This window comes from Schistocerca nitens, chromosome 10 (genome assembly GCF_023898315.1).
Source record: "Schistocerca nitens isolate TAMUIC-IGC-003100 chromosome 10, iqSchNite1.1, whole genome shotgun sequence".
Classification (NCBI taxonomy): Eukaryota; Metazoa; Arthropoda; class Insecta; order Orthoptera; family Acrididae; genus Schistocerca; species Schistocerca nitens.
Genome location: NC_064623.1, coordinates 79584298 through 79604684, shown reverse-complemented (window position 1 = coordinate 79604684; position 20387 = coordinate 79584298). Strand labels below are relative to the sequence as shown.

Here is a 20387-nt window from a genome sequence, read left to right as displayed (position 1 = left end):
GTAATGCCTGGACTTTCTGCAGTGCAGCACGCCACACGGCACTTTTACCCACGTGCAGCGCCTGTGCCACCTGCCGAGTGCTGGTGGCCGAGTCCTCTTCCAACACTGTCAGCACGTCCTCCACCAACTGTAGTGTTCCAGCCGAGCGTGGACGACCGGCATCACGTTTTGGCACTTACCTGAGGACAAACAGTAGACTGGGGATAGTATTCCCAAATACCAAACACAAAGCGCTACTGCTTTACTATACAATGGACACACGTGCAACTAACGGGTTCTCTGAGGCGTCTCTCGATGGCCACGAATGTGGAATGATAGGGGATACGTCTGTTTGGAAAACGTTCCGCATACAATCTTCTGGCAGCTCTCCCGCTGCAGTCTGCTTTGCCGTACGCGAGCACCCTGTCGGTCATTTCCGCAGCTGGAACTTGTACACATCGCACTGCTGTCAACAACGTTACTGCACTGGCAGGCCGCACAGGATCTCCAATACGATACGCACAAGGGGTGTGTGGAGAATCGTTCTCAGACTTCGACGCTCTGCAGTGCCCAAACCGTGCGTTTCTGGACAGCGGTTCCTACTTAAAAACCGATTAGCTTGCCTTCCCGCACAACACACTGACTGTACATATACTCTGTCTGAAATTCTTTAAAATCATCAGTTCTATCGTCTGACATCTTCTAAACTTGAAAATATAATAAGAACGCGGAACGCGATATTGTGATTTCAAAATGGTTCAAATGTCTCTGAGCACTATGGGGCTTAACTTCTGAGGTCATCAGTCCCCTAGAACTTAGAACTACTTAAACCTAACTAACCTAAGGACATCACACACATCCATGCCCGAGGCAGGATTCGAACTTGCGACCGTGGCGGTCTCGCGGTTCCAGACTGTAGAGCCTAGAACCGCTCGGCCACCACGGCCGGCTATTGTGATTTAATACAGAATTATTTTTGTTAGTGCACATCGTACAAATACCTTTGCTATAAGAAGACTATGCTCTACCAGGAATCAAGAACGAGTGGGAATTTTAAAGGGCCGTAATTAGTTATATACACACATCAAAAAAAGTTTTGCATCACCCCGGATTCCAGAACTCCGAAGATAGACTTTGACTGTGGATATTGTATCACAGACACGGTCCCGTTCACTGTTCAGAAATGTCACTAAACCCGTCCAAAGACGTAAACAACCAAGCATGAGCAGCGCCTATTAGACGGAGGGGGTCTGACAGGCGATAGTTCCAGTCATCCCACCAGGAAGGAGGTACACGGCTCGTGTTGTCTTTAGTTCAATTATGCCTAGACGGTCAATACTGCGTTTCGATCGCGTCCGCGTTATTATGTGCCAGGAAGAGCTCTCTCCCTCCCCCCATGAACCATGGACCTTGCCGTTGGTGGGGAGGCTTGCGTGCCTCAGCGATACAGATAGCCGTACCGTAGGTGCAACCACAACGGAGGGGTATCTGTTGAGAGGCCAGACAAACGTGTGGTTCCTGAAGAGGGGCAGCAGCCTTTTCAGTAGCTGCAGGGGCAACAGTCTGGATGATTGACTGATCTGGCCTTGTAACAATAACCAAAACGGCCTTGCTGTGCTGGTACTGCGAACAGCTGAAAGCGAGGGGAAACTACAGCCGTAATTTTTCCCGAGGACATGCAGCTTTACTGTATGATTAAATGATGATGGCGTCCTCTTGGGTAAAATATTCCGGAGGTGGCCGGCCGCGATGGTCTCGCGGTTCTAGGCGCTCAGTCCGGAACCGTGCGACTGCTACGGTCGCAGGTTCGAATCCTGCCTCGGGCATGGATGTGTGCGATGTCCTTAGGTTAGTTAGGTTTAAGTAGTTCTAAGTTCTAGGGGACTGATGACCTAAGATGTTAAGTCCCATAGTGCTCAGAACCATTTGAACCATTTTTTATATTCCGGAGGTAAAATAGTCCCCCATTCGGATCTCCGGGCGGGGACTACTCAAGAGGATGTCGTTATCAGGAGAAAGAAAACTGGCGTTCTACGGATCGGAGCGTGGAATGTCAGATCCCTTAATAGGACTGGTAGGTTAGAAAGTTTAAAAAGGGAAATGGATAGGTAAAAGTTAGATATAGAGGGGATTAGTGAAGTTCGGTGGCAGGAAGAACAAGACTTCTGGTCAGGTGACTACAGGGTTATAAACACAAAATCAAATAGGGGTAATGCAGGAGTAGGTTTAATAATGAATAGGAAAATAGGAATGCGGGTAAGCTACTACAAACAGCACAGCGAACGCATTGTTGTGGCCAAGATAGATACGAAGCCCACACCTACTTCAGTAATACAAGTTTATATGCCAACTAGCTCTGCAGATGACGAAGAAATTGAAGAAATGTACGATGAAATAAAAGAAATTATTCAGATACTGAAGGGAGACGAAAATTTAATAGTCATGGGTGTCTGGAATTCGAGTGTAGGAAAAGGGAGAGAAGGAAACGTGGTAGGTGAATATGAATTGGGGCTAAGAAATGAAAGAGGAAGCCGCCTGGTAGAATTTTGCACAGAGCACAACATAATCATAGCTAACACTTGGTTTAAGAATCATGAAACAAGGTTGTATACATGGAAGAACCCTGGAGATACTAAAAGGTATCAGATAGATTATATAATGGTAAGACAGAGATTTAGGAATCAGGTTTTAAATTGTAAGACATTTCCAGGGACAGATGTGGACCACAATCTATTAGTTATGAAGTGTAGATTAAAACTGAAGAAACTGCAAAAAGGTGGAAATTTAAGGAGATGGGACCTGGATAAACTGAAAGAACTAGAGGTTGTACAGAGTTTCAGGGAGAGCATAATGGAACAATTGACAGGAATGGGGGAAAGAAATACAGTAGAAGAAGAATGGGTAGCTTGGAGGGATCAAGTAGTGAGGGCAGCAGAGGATCAAGTAGGTAAAAAGACGAGGGCTAGTAGAAATCCTTGGGTAACAGAAGAAATATTGAATTTAATTGATGAAAGGAGAAAATATAAAAACTCAGTAAATGAAGCAGGCAAAAGGGAATACAAACGTCTCAAATATGAGATCGACAGGAAGTGCAAAATGGCTAAGCAGGGATGGCTAGAGGACAAATGTAAGGATGTAGAGGCTTATCTCACTAGGGGTAAGATAGATACTGCCTACAGGAAAATTAAAGAGACCTTTGGAGATAAGAGAACCACTTGTATGAACATCAAGAGCTCAGATGGAAACCCAGTTCTAAGCAAAGAAGGGAAAGCAGAAAGGTGGAAGGAGTATATAGAGGGTCTATACAAGGGCGATGTACTTGAGCACAATATTATGGTAATAGGAGAGGATGTAGATGAAGATGAAATGGGAGATATGATACTACGTGAAGAGTTTGACAGAGCACTGAAAGCCCTGAATCGGAACAAGGCCCTCGGAGTAGACAACATTCCATTGGAACTACTGACGGCCTTGGGAGAGCCAGTCCTGTCAAAACTCTACCATCTGGTGAGCAATATGTATGAAACAGGCGAAATAACCTCAGACTTCAAGAAGAATATAATAATTCCAATCCCAAAGAAAGCAGGTGTTGACAGATGTGAAAATTACCGAACTATCAGTTTAATAAGCCACAGTTGCAAAATACTAACACGAATTCTTTACAGACGAATGGAAAAACTAGTAGAAGCCGACCTCGGGGAAGATCAGTTTGGATTCCGTAGAAACACTGGAACACGTGAGGCAATACTGACCTTACGACTTATCTTAGAAGAAAGATTGAGGAAAGGCAAACCTACGTTTCTAGCATTTGTAGACTTAGAGAAAGCTTTTGACAATGTTGACTGGAATACTCTCTTTCAGATTCTAAAGGTAGCAGGGGTAAAATACAGGGAGCGAAAGGCTATTTACAATTTGTACAGAAACCAGATGGCAATTATAAGAGTCGAGGGACATGTAAGGGAAGCAGTGGTTGGGAAGGGAGTAAGACAGGGTTGTAGCCTCTCCCCGATGTTATTCAATCTGTATATTGAGCAAGCAGTAAAGGAAACAAAAGAAAAGTTCGGAGTAGGTATTAAAATCCACGGAGAAGAAATAAAAACTTTGAGGTTCGCCGATAACATTGTAATTCTGTCAGAGACAGCAAAGGACTTGGAAGAGCAGTTGAATGGAATGGACAGTGTCTTGAAAGGAGGATATAAGATGAACATCAACAAAAGCAAAACGAGGATAATGGAATGTAGTCGAATTAAGTCGTGTGATGCTGAGGGAATTAGGAAATGAGACACTTAAAGTAGTAAAGGAGTTTTGCTATTTAGGGAGCAAAGTAACTGATGATGGTCGAAGTAGAGAAGATATAAAATGTAGACTGGCAATGGCAAGGAAAGCGTTTCTGAAGAAGAAAAATTTGTTAACATCGAGTATAGATTTAAGTGTCAGGAAGTCATTTCTGAAAGTATTTGTATGGAGTGTAGCCATGTATGGAAATGAAACATGGACGATAAATAGTTTGGACAAGAAGAGAATAGAAGCTTTCGAAATGTGGTGCTACAGAAGAACGCTGAAGATTAGATGGGTAGATCACATAACTAATGAGGAAGTACTGAATAGGATTGGGGAGAAGAGAAGTTTGTGGCACAACTTAACCAGAAGAAGGGATCGGTTGGTAGGACATGTTCTGAGGCATCAAGGGATCACCAGTTTAGTATTGGAGGGCAGCGTGGAGGGTAAAAATCGCAGAGGGAGACCAAGAGATGAATACACTAAGCAGATTCAGAAGGATGTATGTTGCAGTAGGTACTGGGAGATGAAGAAGCTTGCACAGGATAGAGTAGCATGGAGAGCTGCATCAAACCAGTCTCAGGACTGAAGACCACAACAACAACAAAGGGCTCTCAACAAGCGAAGTGTCCAAGCATGTTCGAGTGAACCACAGTGATGTTGTTCGGGTATGAGAAGATGCAGAGATACAGGGACTGTCGATGACATGCCTCGCTCAGCCCACTCAAGGGCTACTACTGCAGTTGATCACCGCTACCTACGGATTATGGCTCGGAGGAACCCTGACAGCAACGCCACCGTGTTGAATAATGCTTTTCGTGCAGCCACAGAGCGTCGTGTTACAACTCGAACTGAGCGCAATAGGCTGCACGATGCGCAACTTCACTCCCGAGGCGAAGTCCATCTTTGCAACCACGACACCATGCAGCGAGGTACAGATGGGCCCAACAGCATGCCGAATGGACTGCACAGAATTGACATCACGTTCTCTTCACCGGTGAGTGTCGCATACGCCTTCAACCAGACAATCGTCGGAGACGTGTTTGGAGGCAACTCGGTCAGGCTGAACGCCTTAGGTACACTGTTTAGCGAGTGCTGCAAGGTGGAGGTTCCCTGCTGTTTTGGGGTGGCATTATGTGAGGCCGACGTACGCCACTGGTGGTCATGGAAGGCGCCGTAACGGCTGTACGATACGTGAATACCATCCTGCGACAGATAGTGCAACCATATCGGCAGCATATTGCCGAGGCATTAGTCTTCATGGACAACAATTCGCGTCCCCATCGTTCACATCTTGTAAATGACTTCCTTCAGGATAACGACATCGCTCGACTAGAGTGGCCAGCATGCTGTCCAGACATGAACCGTATCGAACAATCCTGGGATAGATTGAAACGAGCTGTTTATGGACGACGTGACCCACCAACCACTCTGAGAGATCTACGCCGAATCGCCGTTGAGGAGTGGGACAATCTGGACCAACAGTGCCTTGATGAACTATGGGACGATGAATACAGGCATGGATCAACGTAAGAGGACGTACTACTGGGTATTAAAGGTATCAGTGTGTAGGTCTCGCTGTATGGTGGTACATCATGCAATGTGTGGTTTTCATGAGCAACAAAAAGAGCGGAAATAATGTTTATGTTGACCTCTATTCCAACTTTCTGTACAAGTTCCCGAACTCTCGGAACTGAGGTGATTCAAAACTTTTTTAGATGTGTGTATTATTCTTCAGTAACCAGCGAGTCATGCCAGTGTTGGAAGAATTCATATTCCATGCAGTCGATTGCTCTTCCGTTATGTATTCTCTGGCCAAAACAAGAGGTAACACGAATTTTCTAGTACTTTATGAGATATATATGTTATAGAGTCTCTGAGCGTACGAAGACGGCGAGTCCGGAGATGACAACATATGTAGGACCCGCCGGCGAGTTTAAAATGGAAATGGCGGTTACCGTTGAATCAACTGTTTTTCATTTATAAAGGATTTTTCCATCGTCAGTTTACCTGACTTTTAAAACCACTCAAATTGATCGGTTTCCTATATAACCAATTTTCGATTTTTGTTTCCTGTTTCTTCCAGTTATAAACGTAGACTTGAAACACAGATTGAAAAAATTTAATACATTTGAAGGAGTTGGAATTCTTGATCGATATGGGGTAGATGTTTTGGTAGACATGAGTCACGTTCCCGAATGAAATATTTTCACTTAGTTGCTCAGTTTGCGCTGATATGAAACTTTCTGGCAGATCAAAACTGTGTGCCGGGCCGAGACTCGAAATCGGGACCTTTGCCTTTCGCTGTCAGGTGCCCTACCGACTGAGCTAGCCAAGCACGACTCACGATCCGTCCTCACAGCCTTACCTCCGCCAGTACCTCATCTCGGTCCCGCACACAGTTTTAATCTGCCAGGAAGTTTCATATCAGCGCACACTCCGCTGCAGAGCGAACATATCTCATTCTGGGAACATTCCTCAGGCTGTAGCTAAGCCATGTCTCCGTGATATCCTTTCTTCCAGAAGTGCTAGTCCTGTGAAGTTTGGAAGGCTGGAGGTGAGGTACTGGTTGGCGAACTAAAGCTGTGGGAACGGGGTGTGAATCGTGCTTGGGTGGCTCAGTCCGCAGAGCATTTGTCCGCGGAGCTCACGAATTTGAGTCTCGGTCTGGCACACAATTGTGATCTGCCAGGAAATTTCGTTGGTTTCACTATAGCAAAGATGGTGAAGATGAAGCGTACGGGAGGTGGGATGGCGAGAGCTAAAGTTTACAAGTTGATGAATTCGCTGCAGCTACACTTTTGGATGTATCAGTTTTTCACAATGAACCAGCCGCAAAATAAAGGGTTCAAGCTGCATCAAACCAATCTCAGGACTGAAGACCACAACAACAACAACAACAACATATTATCCCAAGTTTATAGTACGTCAGTAAAATTAGGTGTATCAATCAAATTTACCTTCTCTTCCAAGGGACGTAGTGGATGTTTTGTCCTTTGATGTACCACCTCCCATTTTAACCTATTGAACGTAATGCAGAGTTTGTATGCCATTGCTACTGCATTTCGTACAAGTAAATTCAAATCCTAACGGAGTATGGCACCATTCTGCAATACGACTGGTGTCTGAGAACAACACGGGAAGCTGCCGTATAGACGAGTTGGGAGCAATTCTCGCACAGTGCGCGTACCCACGTACTGTCTAATAAGCCACGCCGTATGGCTACAGGCACTTCATTGACTCAACAACACTGTATGGATTCTTGCATCATGTGCTGTTGCTAGTTTCCAACTGTCCGCATTGTTATTGAAATGGGACTGGTCGCTTCTCCCATTTTCTATAACAACGTAATATTTCAAATCGATGGAAATAAACATCGCGTGTTTTTTAACCAAAGTCTTATTTAAAAGCTAACAACTGTAGCACTTCTACTGTGGCAAAATGATATGTCGTCCTTTTTTTTTTACCCAGTTAGTGGTAACAAATTCATTACTGGCCATTAAAATTGCTATGCCAAGAAGAAATGCGGATGATAAACAGGTATTCATTGCATAAATATATTATACTAGAACTGATATGTGATTACATTTTCACGGAATTTGGGTGCATAGATCCTGAGAAATCAGTACTCAGAACAACCAACTCTGGCCGTAATAACGGCCTTGATACGTCTGGGCATTGAGTCAAACTGAGCTCGGATGGCGTGTACAGGTACAGCTGCCCATGCAGCTTCAACACGATACTACAGTTCATCAAGAATAGTGACTGGCGTATTGTGACGAGCTAGTTGCTCGGCCACCATTAACCAGACGGTTTCAATTGGTGAGAGATCTGGAGAATGTGCTGGCCAGGGCAGCAGTCGAACATTTTCCGTATCCACAAAGGCCAGTACAGGACCTGCAACATGCGGTCGTGCATTATCCTGCTGAAATGTAGGGTTTCGCAGGGATCGAATGAAGGGTAGAGCCACGGGTCGTAACACATCTGAAATGTAACGTTCACTGTTCAAAGTGCCGTCAGTGCGAACAAGAGGTGACCGAGACGTGTAACCAATGGCACCCCATACCATCACGCCCGGTGATACGCCAGTATGGCGATGACGAATACACGCTTCCAATGTGCGTTCACCGCGATGTCGCCAAACACGGATGCGACCATCATGATGCTGTAAACAGAACCTGGATTCATCCGAAAAAATGACGTTTTGCCATTCGTGCACCCAGATTCGTCGTCGAATACACCATCGCAGGCACTCCTGTTCGTGATTCAGCGTCAAGGGTAACCACAGCCGTGGGCTCCGAGCTGATAGTCCATGCTGCTGCAGACATTGTCTAACTGTTCGTGCAGATGGTGGTTGTCTTGCAAACGTCCGCATCTGTTGACTCAGGGATCGAGACGTGGCTGCACGATCCGTTACAGCCGTGCGGATAAGATGCCTGTCATTGTGGTGTCACCGCTAGACACCACACTTGCTAGGTGGTAACTTAAATCGGCCGCGGTCCTGTAGTACATGTCGGACCCGCGTGTCGCCACTGTGTAATCGCAATCCTAGCGCCACCACATGGCAGGTCACAATACACGGACTAGACCTCGCCCAGTTGTACGGACGACATAGCTTGCGACCAGACGTACGAAGCTTTCCTCTCATTTGCCGAGAGACAGATTGAATAGCCTTCAGCTAGGCCATAGCTACTACCTAGCAAGGCGCCATTTGTATCAGTGCTTATAGCGTACTAATATTCAAGAGAGATGTATTCCAACAAGAGAATAAAGATAAGTATATTATTCCAGCTACGTACTTTTCTTCTTATTCATTAATAAGTCTCATGTTCCAGTACTTCACGCCCGTCTGCGTTAGTTTAGCGTGCACCTAGCTACCTCATTGTGTCTCGGCTGTATGAGCGACACAACAGTCATCTCGACTGCTAGTGTTACGAGTCCGTTGGGATCGAGCACGGCGTTCCGTATTACCCTCCTGAACCCACTGATTCCGTATTCTGCTAACAGTCATAGGATCTCGACCAATGCGAGGAGCAATGTCGCGATACGATAAACCGCAATCGCGATAGGCTACAATCCGACCTTTATCAATGTCGGAAACGTGACGGTACGCATTTCTCCTCCTTACACGAGGTATCACAACAACGTTTCACCAGGCATCGCCGGTCAACTGCTGTTTGTGTGTGAGAAACCGGTTGGAAAAATTCCTCATGTCAGCACGTTGTAGGTGTCACCACCGGCGCCAACCTTGTGTGAATGCTCTGAAAAGCTAAACATCTGCATATCACAGCATCTTCTTCCTGTCGGTTAAATTTGGCGTCTGTAGAAAGTCATCTTGGTGGTGTAGCAATTGTAATGGCCAGTAGTGTATGTTTTTAACCAGTTATTAGTAAAAGATATACAAAATCTGTTATAGCCGAGACCAAACAACTACCGAAAAATATCGGTAATTGAGAAGCAAGTAACGGGTCGGTTTTTCCCTCCGCTAGTTTAAAACGCGAGCGCACAGTGGTGTAGCAGAGACCAGAGGCAGTGAGCGGTGCGGCGGCCCGCAGGTCTGTGGCGGTGCCGATCCTGCCGGTGCGGCAGAGGTCGGCGGCCGAGGTGCGCACCTACCCCATCGAGCGGCCGCGCTCCACCACGCCCATCAACCCGGCGCTGCTGGACGAGTACGTGCAGCACGAGGCGCCCGCGCCGCCCCCGCCGCCCGCCGAGAAGATGCGCATCCAGCTGCCGCGGCCGCTCGCCGCCGGCTCCGCCTCCGGCGGCCAGGACGCCGCTGCCGCCGCCGCCGCCGCCGCCGCCGCCCCCACAGACGCCGGCACGCCGCAGCAGCACGCCAGGGCGCGCAGCCCCCGCAGGTAGGCCGCCGACGTCATCTTCTGTAGCGCCCGCCTCTAGTGTAGGTCTACTAAAAAACATGCACCCAGTCTAATAAACTTTCATTTCGTGATAAGTCTGGTAAATTTCCACGAAAGAGCGGAGGATTTTTGATGAGTCCTCACGGTTGATATGCTCGATTATTCCAAGGATCATACGAAGTATTGCAACAATGTACAGTGTACAGTTCACTGTTGACAGCCGTCTGCATTGGTTAGTGTGTCATTTGTAGTCGAAAATCGGGAAAACCGATTTTCATGCTATTAAGCATTTTCGTTTGATGAGTTGGACTCCCACACAAATCACAACAGAACTGGATCAAGTCCATGTGGACTCTGCATCATCACTGAAGACTATTTACTGGCGGGTTAATGAAGCACCGAAGATTAAGCGCGCTCTGGCGGTGCAGTTGAGTCAAGACCGCCGAACAAAAATTTGTGACATTTCTGGAACTGTAGGCATCTCAACTGAGCGAGAACGTAATATCCTGCACGGACAATCGGCTTTGAAGAAGCTGTCAGCGAGGTGCCTGTTGCGATTGCTCGTAGTCGACCAAAAGCGCATCCGGCACAACATTTCAAAAAATGTCTGTCGACGTTTAATTTTAACCGGCAAGCCTTTTTGCGGCTATTTGTCAGTGTCGATGATCTCGATCAATCATTACACACAAGGGTCAAAACGGCAGTCAAAACAATGGACAAAGGCTGGTAAAAGTGTACCGAAGAAGGCAAAGACCTTTTGTCAGCTGGTAAGGTAACAGTAATTGTTTTATGGGATTCCCAAAGAATAATATTCATAGATTACTCGGAAAAACGCAGAACTATAACCGGACCGTATTATGCTTCATTGTTGGAACGTTTGAAACATACGTTGGCTCAAAAAAGACCAAGGTAAAAAAGTGCTCCTTTAACAGTGTATTGCACCATTCCATACATCAGCGATAACATGGTGAATGTGCACGAGTTTGGCTTTGAGTTGGTTCCTCATCCACCCTGTTCACCAGACTCAGCCTCAAGTGACTTCTTTCTGCTCTCTGACTTAAAACTTTGGCTTGCTGGGAATAAATTTTCATCAAATGAGGAAGTGATAGTTGCAGGCAACCAATTTTTCCGATGGGATGAAATGCGAATGCGAATGCGTTAATCAAGGCTAGTGAAGATGTAGGTCTAAAGATAAGTGAAGACAAAACTAAATACCTGGTTACTACTAGATTGCCAACAGCAGTAGATCAAGAAATGTTAAGAGTTGGAGACATGCAGTCTGAAAAAGTGAACACATTTAAGTATCTAGGCGCGGACATCACTTCGAGAAATGAGATTGAATCCGAACTGAATAGGAGATTACGAGCGGGAAATGCGTGCTACTTCTCACTGAACAGATTGCTTTCATCACGGTTATTGTCCAGGAATTTAAAGATTAGAATATACAAAACTATTATTCTACCAGTTATGCTGTATGGGTGTGAGACTTGATCTCACTGTGCAAAATGAAAAGCCGTTTCGAGTATTTGAAAACAAAATTTTGAGGAAAATTTTCGGAGCAAAAAGGGATGACATTAGCGGAGAGTGGCGAAAACTGCATAACGAAGAGCTTCACGAACTCTATTCAAGCCCTGACATAATCGGTATTATTAAATCACATAGGCTGCGACGGGCGGGTCACGTAGCTCGAATGGATGAGGGCAGGGCAGCGCGCAGAGTACTGGTAGGGCACCTAGAGGGAAAACGTCCTGTGGGGAGACCGAGGCGTAGATGGGAGGACAATGTGAAGGCTGATTTGAGGAGCGTAGGTATTGAAGGTGAATGGAAGGAAATAGTCCAAGACAGGGATAGGTGGCGAAAATAGGTTGCTGCGGTAATGGACTCTCGAGTCCGGTATGACCATTGAGTAAGTAAGTAAGTAAGACGAAAAAACTGGTGGATAGCTGGACCAACTGCTTATCCCTCAAAGAAGACTATGTTAAGAAGTAATGTGAGTTGCTTACGAAACAAAATTTTTTCCGTTTTTTTTTGCCAAACTTAACAAACTCCCCAAGTAAACTGTATACAAACGTGGGATGGACAAAAATACGGAAACGCCCCAAACACAATACATTACCATGGCTAATACAGTGTAAGAACACCGTTGACTTTCAAAACAGCTTCCAAGTGTCTCTGTATGGATAAATACAGGGCCTGTATGGTTTTCAAGGGAATACTGTACCATTCTTCCTGTAAAATTACTGTCAAGTTCAGGTGGTTAGGGATAACGCACCTTTCTCTGCAAAGTAGACGTTTATTTGTTCATTCGTATGGCTAGGGCCCCCCCGTCGGGCAGACTGTTCGCCGGGTGCCGGTCTTTCAATTTGACGCCACTTCGACGACCTGCAGTCAATGAGGATGCAGATAAATCGATTGAGTCATCCACCATCTCACAAAATCAACATCGCTACTGACGTTCTCCCATCGCAGGCATCTACGTACTCTATGATAGCTTATGGAAGATCTGTGATTTCGTGACATCTTGACTTGAAAGCAACCAACGGCCAGCCGGCCGCGGTGGTCTCGCGGTTCTAGGCGCGCAGTCCGGAACCGTGGGTCTGCTACGGTCGCAGGTTCGAATCCTGCCTCGGGCATGGATGTGTGTGATGTCCTTAGGTTAGTTAGGTTTAAGTAGTTCTAAGTTCTAGGGGACTGATAACCACAGCAGTTGAGTCCCATAGTGCTCAGAGCCATTTGAACCATTTGAGCCAACCAACGGCCAAGCCGCATTGGTAACATAGGTTCCCGAAAGATCGCCGAAGTTAAGCAGTGAGTGTTTTCCAGGTGCTGTCAGCAAGCGGGACGCACTCATCTATTGTGAAACCAACTGAGGAGCTACTTGACAGAATTAGCGGCTCCGGTCACGAAAGCTGACAACATCTGGGATAGTGGTGTGCTGACCACATGCCCCTCCATATCCGCACTCACTGGCGTCTTTTGGCTGGGGATTACACTGCGGTCGGTCGGCACCGTTGGACCTTCTAAGGCCTGTTCGATCGGAATTTTAGTTTTGTTTCACGATGGACCTACATAAACGACCACACAGACTACGAGTAATTCCTGACTTAGACAATGGAGGGAGCCGTCGAAAGCTTGAAACACATACTGATCTGATACGGCAAGCGCTCTGTGAAGCATTGATTCCAGATAAGAATTGTTAGGAACTGCAGCGAATGCCAATCACTTCGCACTTCTAGTGCACGCCAACAGTGGAGATTCTATAAAAATAATTTCGTGGAGGATTAAAAGTGTTTGTTGAACCGCGACTCGAACCTGTGGTCTTCGCCTTTCGTGGGCAGGCTGTCTACCGACTGAGCTATCCAAGCATAACTAACGATCCGCCTTCACAGCTTTACTTTCTCAGGCACCTCATCTTCAAGCTTAAAATTTCCTCTACCTTCCAAACTTTGCGGAAGTTCTCCTGCGTATCTCGTGGGACCAGCATTCCTCAAAGATAGGAAACCTGTGAAGGCCGGTCTGAGTCGTGTCTGTACAGCTCAAGTTTTGTGACGGTAGCTCAGCATGTTCTGCCAGGGGACTGGCCACTCTTTGTAAAAAAAAAAATTAAAAAAATTAAAAACCTGAAGTTTTTGTCGATGGAATTTGATTGCGACATCCGCACACAACTACTGACTGAAACTGACGAAGAAACAGATAGGTAGAAAGAAGAACAGAAAAATTTTAAAAATTTGGTAGAACAAAAATGGTTCAAATGGCTCTGAGGACTATGCGACTTCTGAGGTCATCAGTCGCCTAGAACTTAGAACTAATTAAACCTACCTAACCTAAGGACATCACACACATCCATGCCCGAGGCAGGATTCGAACCTGCGACCGTAGCGGTCTCGCGGTTCCGGACTGAGCGCCTTAACCGCGAGACCACCGCGGCCGGCCTTGGTAGAACACTTGCCCACAAAAGGAAGAGGCCCCAGGTTCGAGTAACGGTCCAGCACACAGTTTTAGTAAGCCAGTAAGTTTCGAATCAGCGCGCACTGCGATGCAGAGTGAAAGTTTATTATGGAATTATGGTGACATCACAGAATCTTTGCGCGAATCGCGTGCACAGGTGCAACTCCTGATGTCACTGGAAAATCAGCATAATATGTTGTTTAAAGGAAGAGTTATAGAGAACCCATTGATAAATACAAACCCGGCGATAATTCAAGATGTGTGATCAACGTATTTAGGTGTGTACTTGAATGAATAAGTGACACTTAAAGTCCACTTATAGCAAGTAGCAAGGGCAGGTAACTGTATCGTGAATAAAATTATTTATATCGGGCAAGAGTTGATATTAGCCGCAGTTGTGGGCTACACTACGACGGCAATGTTGTGGCTGGTGAGGCCTCCTGCCGCTGCAGTGAGAAAAGTACACCGAGCAATACTAGCACGCTGGCGTGGGTGCTTCACCGTCGCGCCTGCAGACGTTCTGACAAATAAAGAACTTTAATATTTACTGAAAGGCAGCAGAGGTGGAATTCCTGAGGTACAGGGAAGAGAACATCTCGATATAAGTGAAAGGCTTGAGGTAGCACAGTTTGAGCCAAGTAGGGGACTGGTCCGCCACCTTTCTGCTACAGATTCGAACACAAGTTGCAAGAAGGCAACGACCAGCTGGGACTGTGGTGAAATGGCGGCATGCCCTTTGGGAACATTTCCTAGCTCAAGATATAGCGAGGACCGCTAGGTAGGATTGAGGGAGAGTATCTGTTAACCACATAATGAGAGTCAAAGACCGCTCTGATATTTTGAATCTTTTAACCGATGGTCCCTCAGCAAAAATAAGGCGTAGCTGCAGTCAAGGAGCACAACAGGCAAGGCGAGGAAGGCCGGTGGGTGAGCCCAGGGATTGAGAAGGAGTCAGTGGCTCGCAGTGGAAAATAAGATGCGTTCTGACCCACTGCTTTGCGGTCTGGAGGCAGCGAGGCGCTCCCTGGAGCCGACAGTGTGGACGGTCTGGTGCAAAGCGTACTTACCGTCCTCTTAGGTTCAGCGACGGAAACGTCATCAACTGTAACCGTAGGACGAATGTAATAGTAACAGGAGTAATGGTAGCACAAGTCTTGATAGTTCTCGCTGTAGGATGATGAAAGTGGTGGTAGTAGCAACGGCAACTACTAATATTTGTAGTGTTGTAGTAGTAGTAGTAGTAGTAGTAGTAGTAGTAGCAAGTGTTGTTGTTGTATACAGGGTGTTCCATTGAAAGCGACCGGGCCAAATATCTCACGAAATAAGCATCAAACGAAAAAACTACAAAGAACAAAACTCGTTTAGCTTGAAGGGGGAAAATAGATGGCGCTATGGTGTTCCCGCTAGATTGCGCTGCAATAGAACTGATATCAACTGCGTTTCTTCAAATAGGAACCCTTATTTTTATTACATATTCGTATAGTACGTAAAGAAATATGAATGTTTTAGTTGGGCCACTTTTTTCGCTTTGTGATAGATGGCGCTGTCATAGTCACAAACGCATAAGTACGTGGTATCACACAACATTCCGCCAGTGCGGACGATATTTGCTTCGTGATACATTACCCGTGTTAAAATGCAATTCCTGGTGCATAGAAATATGGTTCATGTGTGTCGCCAGCGGTCGGCGAGTACTGGATGTCCGGACCTCACTGGCGCTGCGCCCCCGACTGGACTCCCACAGACCACGACATGGAAATACTAGCGGTCGCTTCAGAACACAGTGCTGTTATCGATACGCGCTGCTGCTGCCACTCAGGGGCGGACAAGCCCGCAACTTAGTGACGCCAGTAAATCGAATAAAGACAAGCTGTCAAGCAAGGAACGGCATAAACACGAGCCGCGCACGGCTCACATATCAACTATTTTAAATTTATTATTTAAATCGGTGCTGAAAATATTGATATGCTTCCCGGTAATTTAAATTCTATGGCTCATTATTGATAAATATATTTTAATATATACTGTCTGACGAGAAAAGTAAAGCGCCGAGAAGGAGGGGAGGAAACGAAATGGAACTCCATGGATGAAGAGGATATGTGATGTTACTTCAGTGATTATAACATCGAGAGCTAGGAAATATGAGCCCACTTATCAGTATGACGTTGCACCCACCTCTATGCGTGCTCTGATTCGGTCTGGAAGAATGTAATAAAGCCGTTGTATCCTTTCATGAGGCGAGCTGATCCACAACTGTTGTAGCTCGGCTTTCATATGCTGCATACTGGCACTGGGACAGAGTTGATGTCCCAGTTGCTCCCACATACGTTACAACGGGGGCTGATCTGGGATCGCGCTGGCCACCAAGGTATCTCAACATCTCGTAGACCGTTGATACATTATGATACTGTAAGAACGCGAACGCGAACGCGAGATTTTCGTGATGTGGCGTTGTGCCATCAGAGTTCCATCAACCCCTACCAACCGTGACTTGAAATCGTGCTCATTGGCCTCCACACCGTGACACCATCAGTGATGCAGCTGTTTCTCTCAGAGATACCAGAAAAACGGGAGCTCTCCTCAGGTCGCCGCCATATTCGTCAACGATGGTCGTCCACGGTAGTGCAGAATTGCGATTCATTGCTGAACACAATGCGGCAGCATTCGTTGCCAGCCCGTACTTCCTCGCCATGCCACCACTCCAAATTCAGCCACTTGTGTTGTGATGTTAATGGCAGGCTAGACACAGGACTGTACTTCCCTAGTCTGCCTGCTTCTAGTCTCCAACCAATTGTACTGGACGAAAAGAATGATTCGGAGAGTCCATTACTTGTTCTCAGGTGGCAGAGGTGTAGGTGCTACGATGTGCTCGGTCCGCAATCCTTCCTTGTGGAAGTCATGGGTGGTCGACCGGAATCATTACGACGAACACACCTGCTCTCACGTTCCCATGCAGTCCAACACCGGACCACTATCATAACAGAATGCTCCACAAATCTGGGTACTGCACGATTCGACCAGCTGACGAAAGGGGGACTCGAAATGAGACCCCTTTCAAATTCAGTCAAGTGCTGATATCGCTGTCTCACACGAGTAGGCGGCATCCCCATGCCCACACAATATCTGACGCTGTTCACGTCCAGTTATATACCCTACCATAACAGAAAACTAAACATGAACACGACTGACGCACTGTGGTACCCCTCCTACCTGTCACAGAGGGCTGCAAGTCTAATCATTTATACAGGGTGTTACAAAAAGGTACGGCCAAACTTTCAGGAAACATTCCTCACACACAAAGAAAGAAAATATGTTATGTGGACATGTGTCTGGAAACGCTTACTCTCCATGTTAGAGCTCATTTTATTACTTCTCTTCAAATCACACAGCAACAGAACGTACCAGCGTGACTTCAAACACTTTGTTACAGGAAATGTGCAAAATGTCATCCGTTAGCGAGGATACATGCATCCACCCTCCGTCGCATGGAATCCCTGATGCGCTGATGCAGCCCTGGAGAATGGAGTATTGTATCACAGCCGGCCACAATACGAGCACGAAGAGTCTCTACATTTGTTACCGGGGCTGCGTAGACAAGAGCTTTCAAATGCCCCCATAAATGAAAGTCAAGAGGGTTGAGGTCAGGAGAGCGTGGAGGCCATGGAATTGGTCCGCCTCTACCAATCCATCGGTCACCGAATCTGTTGTTGGGAAGCGTACGAACACTTCGACTAAAATGTGCAGGAGCTCCATCGTGCATGTACCACATGTTGTGTCGTACTTGTAAAGGCACATGTTCTTGCAGCACAGGTAGAGTATCCCGTACGAAATCATGGCGGTGAATCGAGGAAGTACAGTACATACTGACGAAACTAAAATGAGCTCTAACATGGGAATTAGGCGTTTCCAGACACATGTCCACATAACATCTTTTCTTTATTTGTGTGTGAGGAATGTTTCCTGAAAGTTTGGCCGTACCTTTTTGTAACACCCTGTATACTGGCCAATGGTATACCAGGCGGTACCCAAAGAAAACCGGAATAACATTTCAGTGAGCGGAGCTTTTGTAGTACGCATTTCTGCCGCTAGGCGTGTATAGCGCAACTCACTGCCAGTTCGGTGTCGCCTGTGTTGTCGACCTGGCTTGTCTTGTTCACCTGCAGTGACTGTTTCTGCTGCGCTGTTTTGTTCTTGTTTCGCTTTGTACGACAGCAAGTTTAACTGAACAATGTGCTGCTGTTAAATTTTGTTTTCTACTCGGTAAAAATACTGCTGAAACTGTTTTAACGTTAAAAACAGCTTACCAAGATGAGGCTACGGAAAAAACTCAAGTTTCCGAATGGTTTGCTCGATGTAAAAATGGCGACATGTCGATTGATGACATATCACGTTCTGGACGTCCATCAACGGCCCGAATCGTCGGTAATATTGAAAAAATTCGGGAGCTTGTGCTCACAGACCGTCGACAGACAATCGATCAGCTGTCAGAGACTAGTCGGTTATCAATGGTTCAAATGGCTCTGAGCACTATGGGACTCAACTGCTGAGGTCATTAGTCGCCTAGAACTTAGAACTAGTTAAACCTAACTAACCTAAGGACATCACAAACATCCATGCCCGAGGCAGGATTCGAACCTGCGACCGTAGCGGTCTTGCGGTTCCAGACTGCAGCGCCTTTAACCGCACGGCCACTTCGGCCGGCTAGTCGGTTATCTCGGTGCTCGGTTCAGCGAATTTTAACGGAAGATTTGGGAATGAAAAGCGTTGCTGCCAAGTTTGTTCCTCGGGTTCTGACTGACGATCAAAAGGAACATATAGTTGAAACATGTTGTGCTTTGAAACAACGGCTTGAAACTGATCCAGATTTTCTGTCAGAGGTCATTACTGTTGATGAGTCATGGTGCTATGATTACCACCCAGAAACAAAAAAACAGTCAAGCCAAAGGAAAACGACATAGTCATCCCGCCCAAAAAAATGTCAAGTCAAATCAAGCATCAAAACAAAGCTGATACGCTTTTTTGATGCCAATGGCGTAGTTCATTCAGAGTTTGCCCCCCCTCCCCCCCCCCCCCCAAGTCAGACCGTCAAGCAAATCTTTTATTTGGAAGTTTTAAAAAGATTGCACAACAGTGTTTGTCAGAAAAGGCCCGATTTGTGGAAGAAGCAGACTGGTTCCATTACGACAACGTACCTGCACACAAGCCATTTCCATTAGACAGTTTTTGGCTAAATATGTGTAATGCCACTTCCTCGAACGAGAAATGAAAATCAAAAACTAGCTCCAAAATTCCCAAAGATTTCCCCAAAACAAGTTCCAAATTCCATGAAAAATGAACAAGCAAACAAATTTCCAGTTAACACTATTATTTGGATATTAACCAGTAATTGAATCAGGAATTAATACTTGGTAATTTATTAACATACGAAAGAAAGTTAGGATTCCAGTAAAATCAAACTCAAAATCATAGTAAATCACAAAATCATTATAATTAAAATTCGCAAAGTAGAACCAACGTTCCCAAAGAATACGCCGCGTGAGTACTCTTTGGGATTCTTGAGTAATGGCTAAGAATAATTCAATCCATTGTCACTACGTTATGAGAGTTAGCCGAAGCAGGTCATCCTTTTGAATGCTCGTATATGTAGGCGCAATAAGATTGTTTTTTTTTCAGAATTGATTATTGCGATCTACTATGACGCAGTGAAACGATACTTTGACTTCAAATATTACGTTATTTAGAATTCAGATAGAGGACTTGCATATATTAGCAGAAATGACTTTTAATTAGATAACCTGAGGTTAATACTATTTAGAAAGTGAACACAGATAGACAGTTTCAAACACAGATAGACAGTTTTACTCGTAATAACCAATGGACTATGGAACTTGCCGATAGTTACGAAGCATGTTATTTATAATTCCCCCCAACACCTGGGAAAGATTCTTCCTCACGGCTCTGTTAGGAAGTGACTAATATTGTGTAATAAACCAGCATATCGTGTCAATTCACGCATTTATCATTCGAGTTTTACAATATTATTTGTAGAGATAACGTGCTGCGATATTATTTGACTGAAGCGCTCGGCGCTTATACAGAAACTCCTTGACGCTAGGAATTAGTAACACTGTTACAACTGATTATAGATTTGAGATTACAACCAGTCTATAGGGAATTTGGTGTCGCTGGAACTAATTTGAACTTATACTTAATATTTAAATAGCAACTGATAAACCAACGATTATAAACGATTTAATTACGACATTTGGTGAAGTAAATACTTCGCACAAGTCGCGAGTTCAATTCATCAATGTTCTTTTT

General features: G+C 45.6%; 1 protein-coding gene across 1 annotated transcript in view; it reads left to right on the top strand.

Moving 5' to 3' along the window:
* Window positions 1-20387, top strand: part of LOC126209891 (serine/arginine repetitive matrix protein 2) — a 690162-nt gene that overhangs the window by 589761 nt on the left and 80014 nt on the right. The window contains exon 17 of the mRNA XM_049939014.1: window positions 9813-10118. Within this exon, the coding sequence (XP_049794971.1) occupies window positions 9813-10118 (306 nt within the window). The remainder of the gene's footprint in view (window positions 1-9812; window positions 10119-20387) is intronic.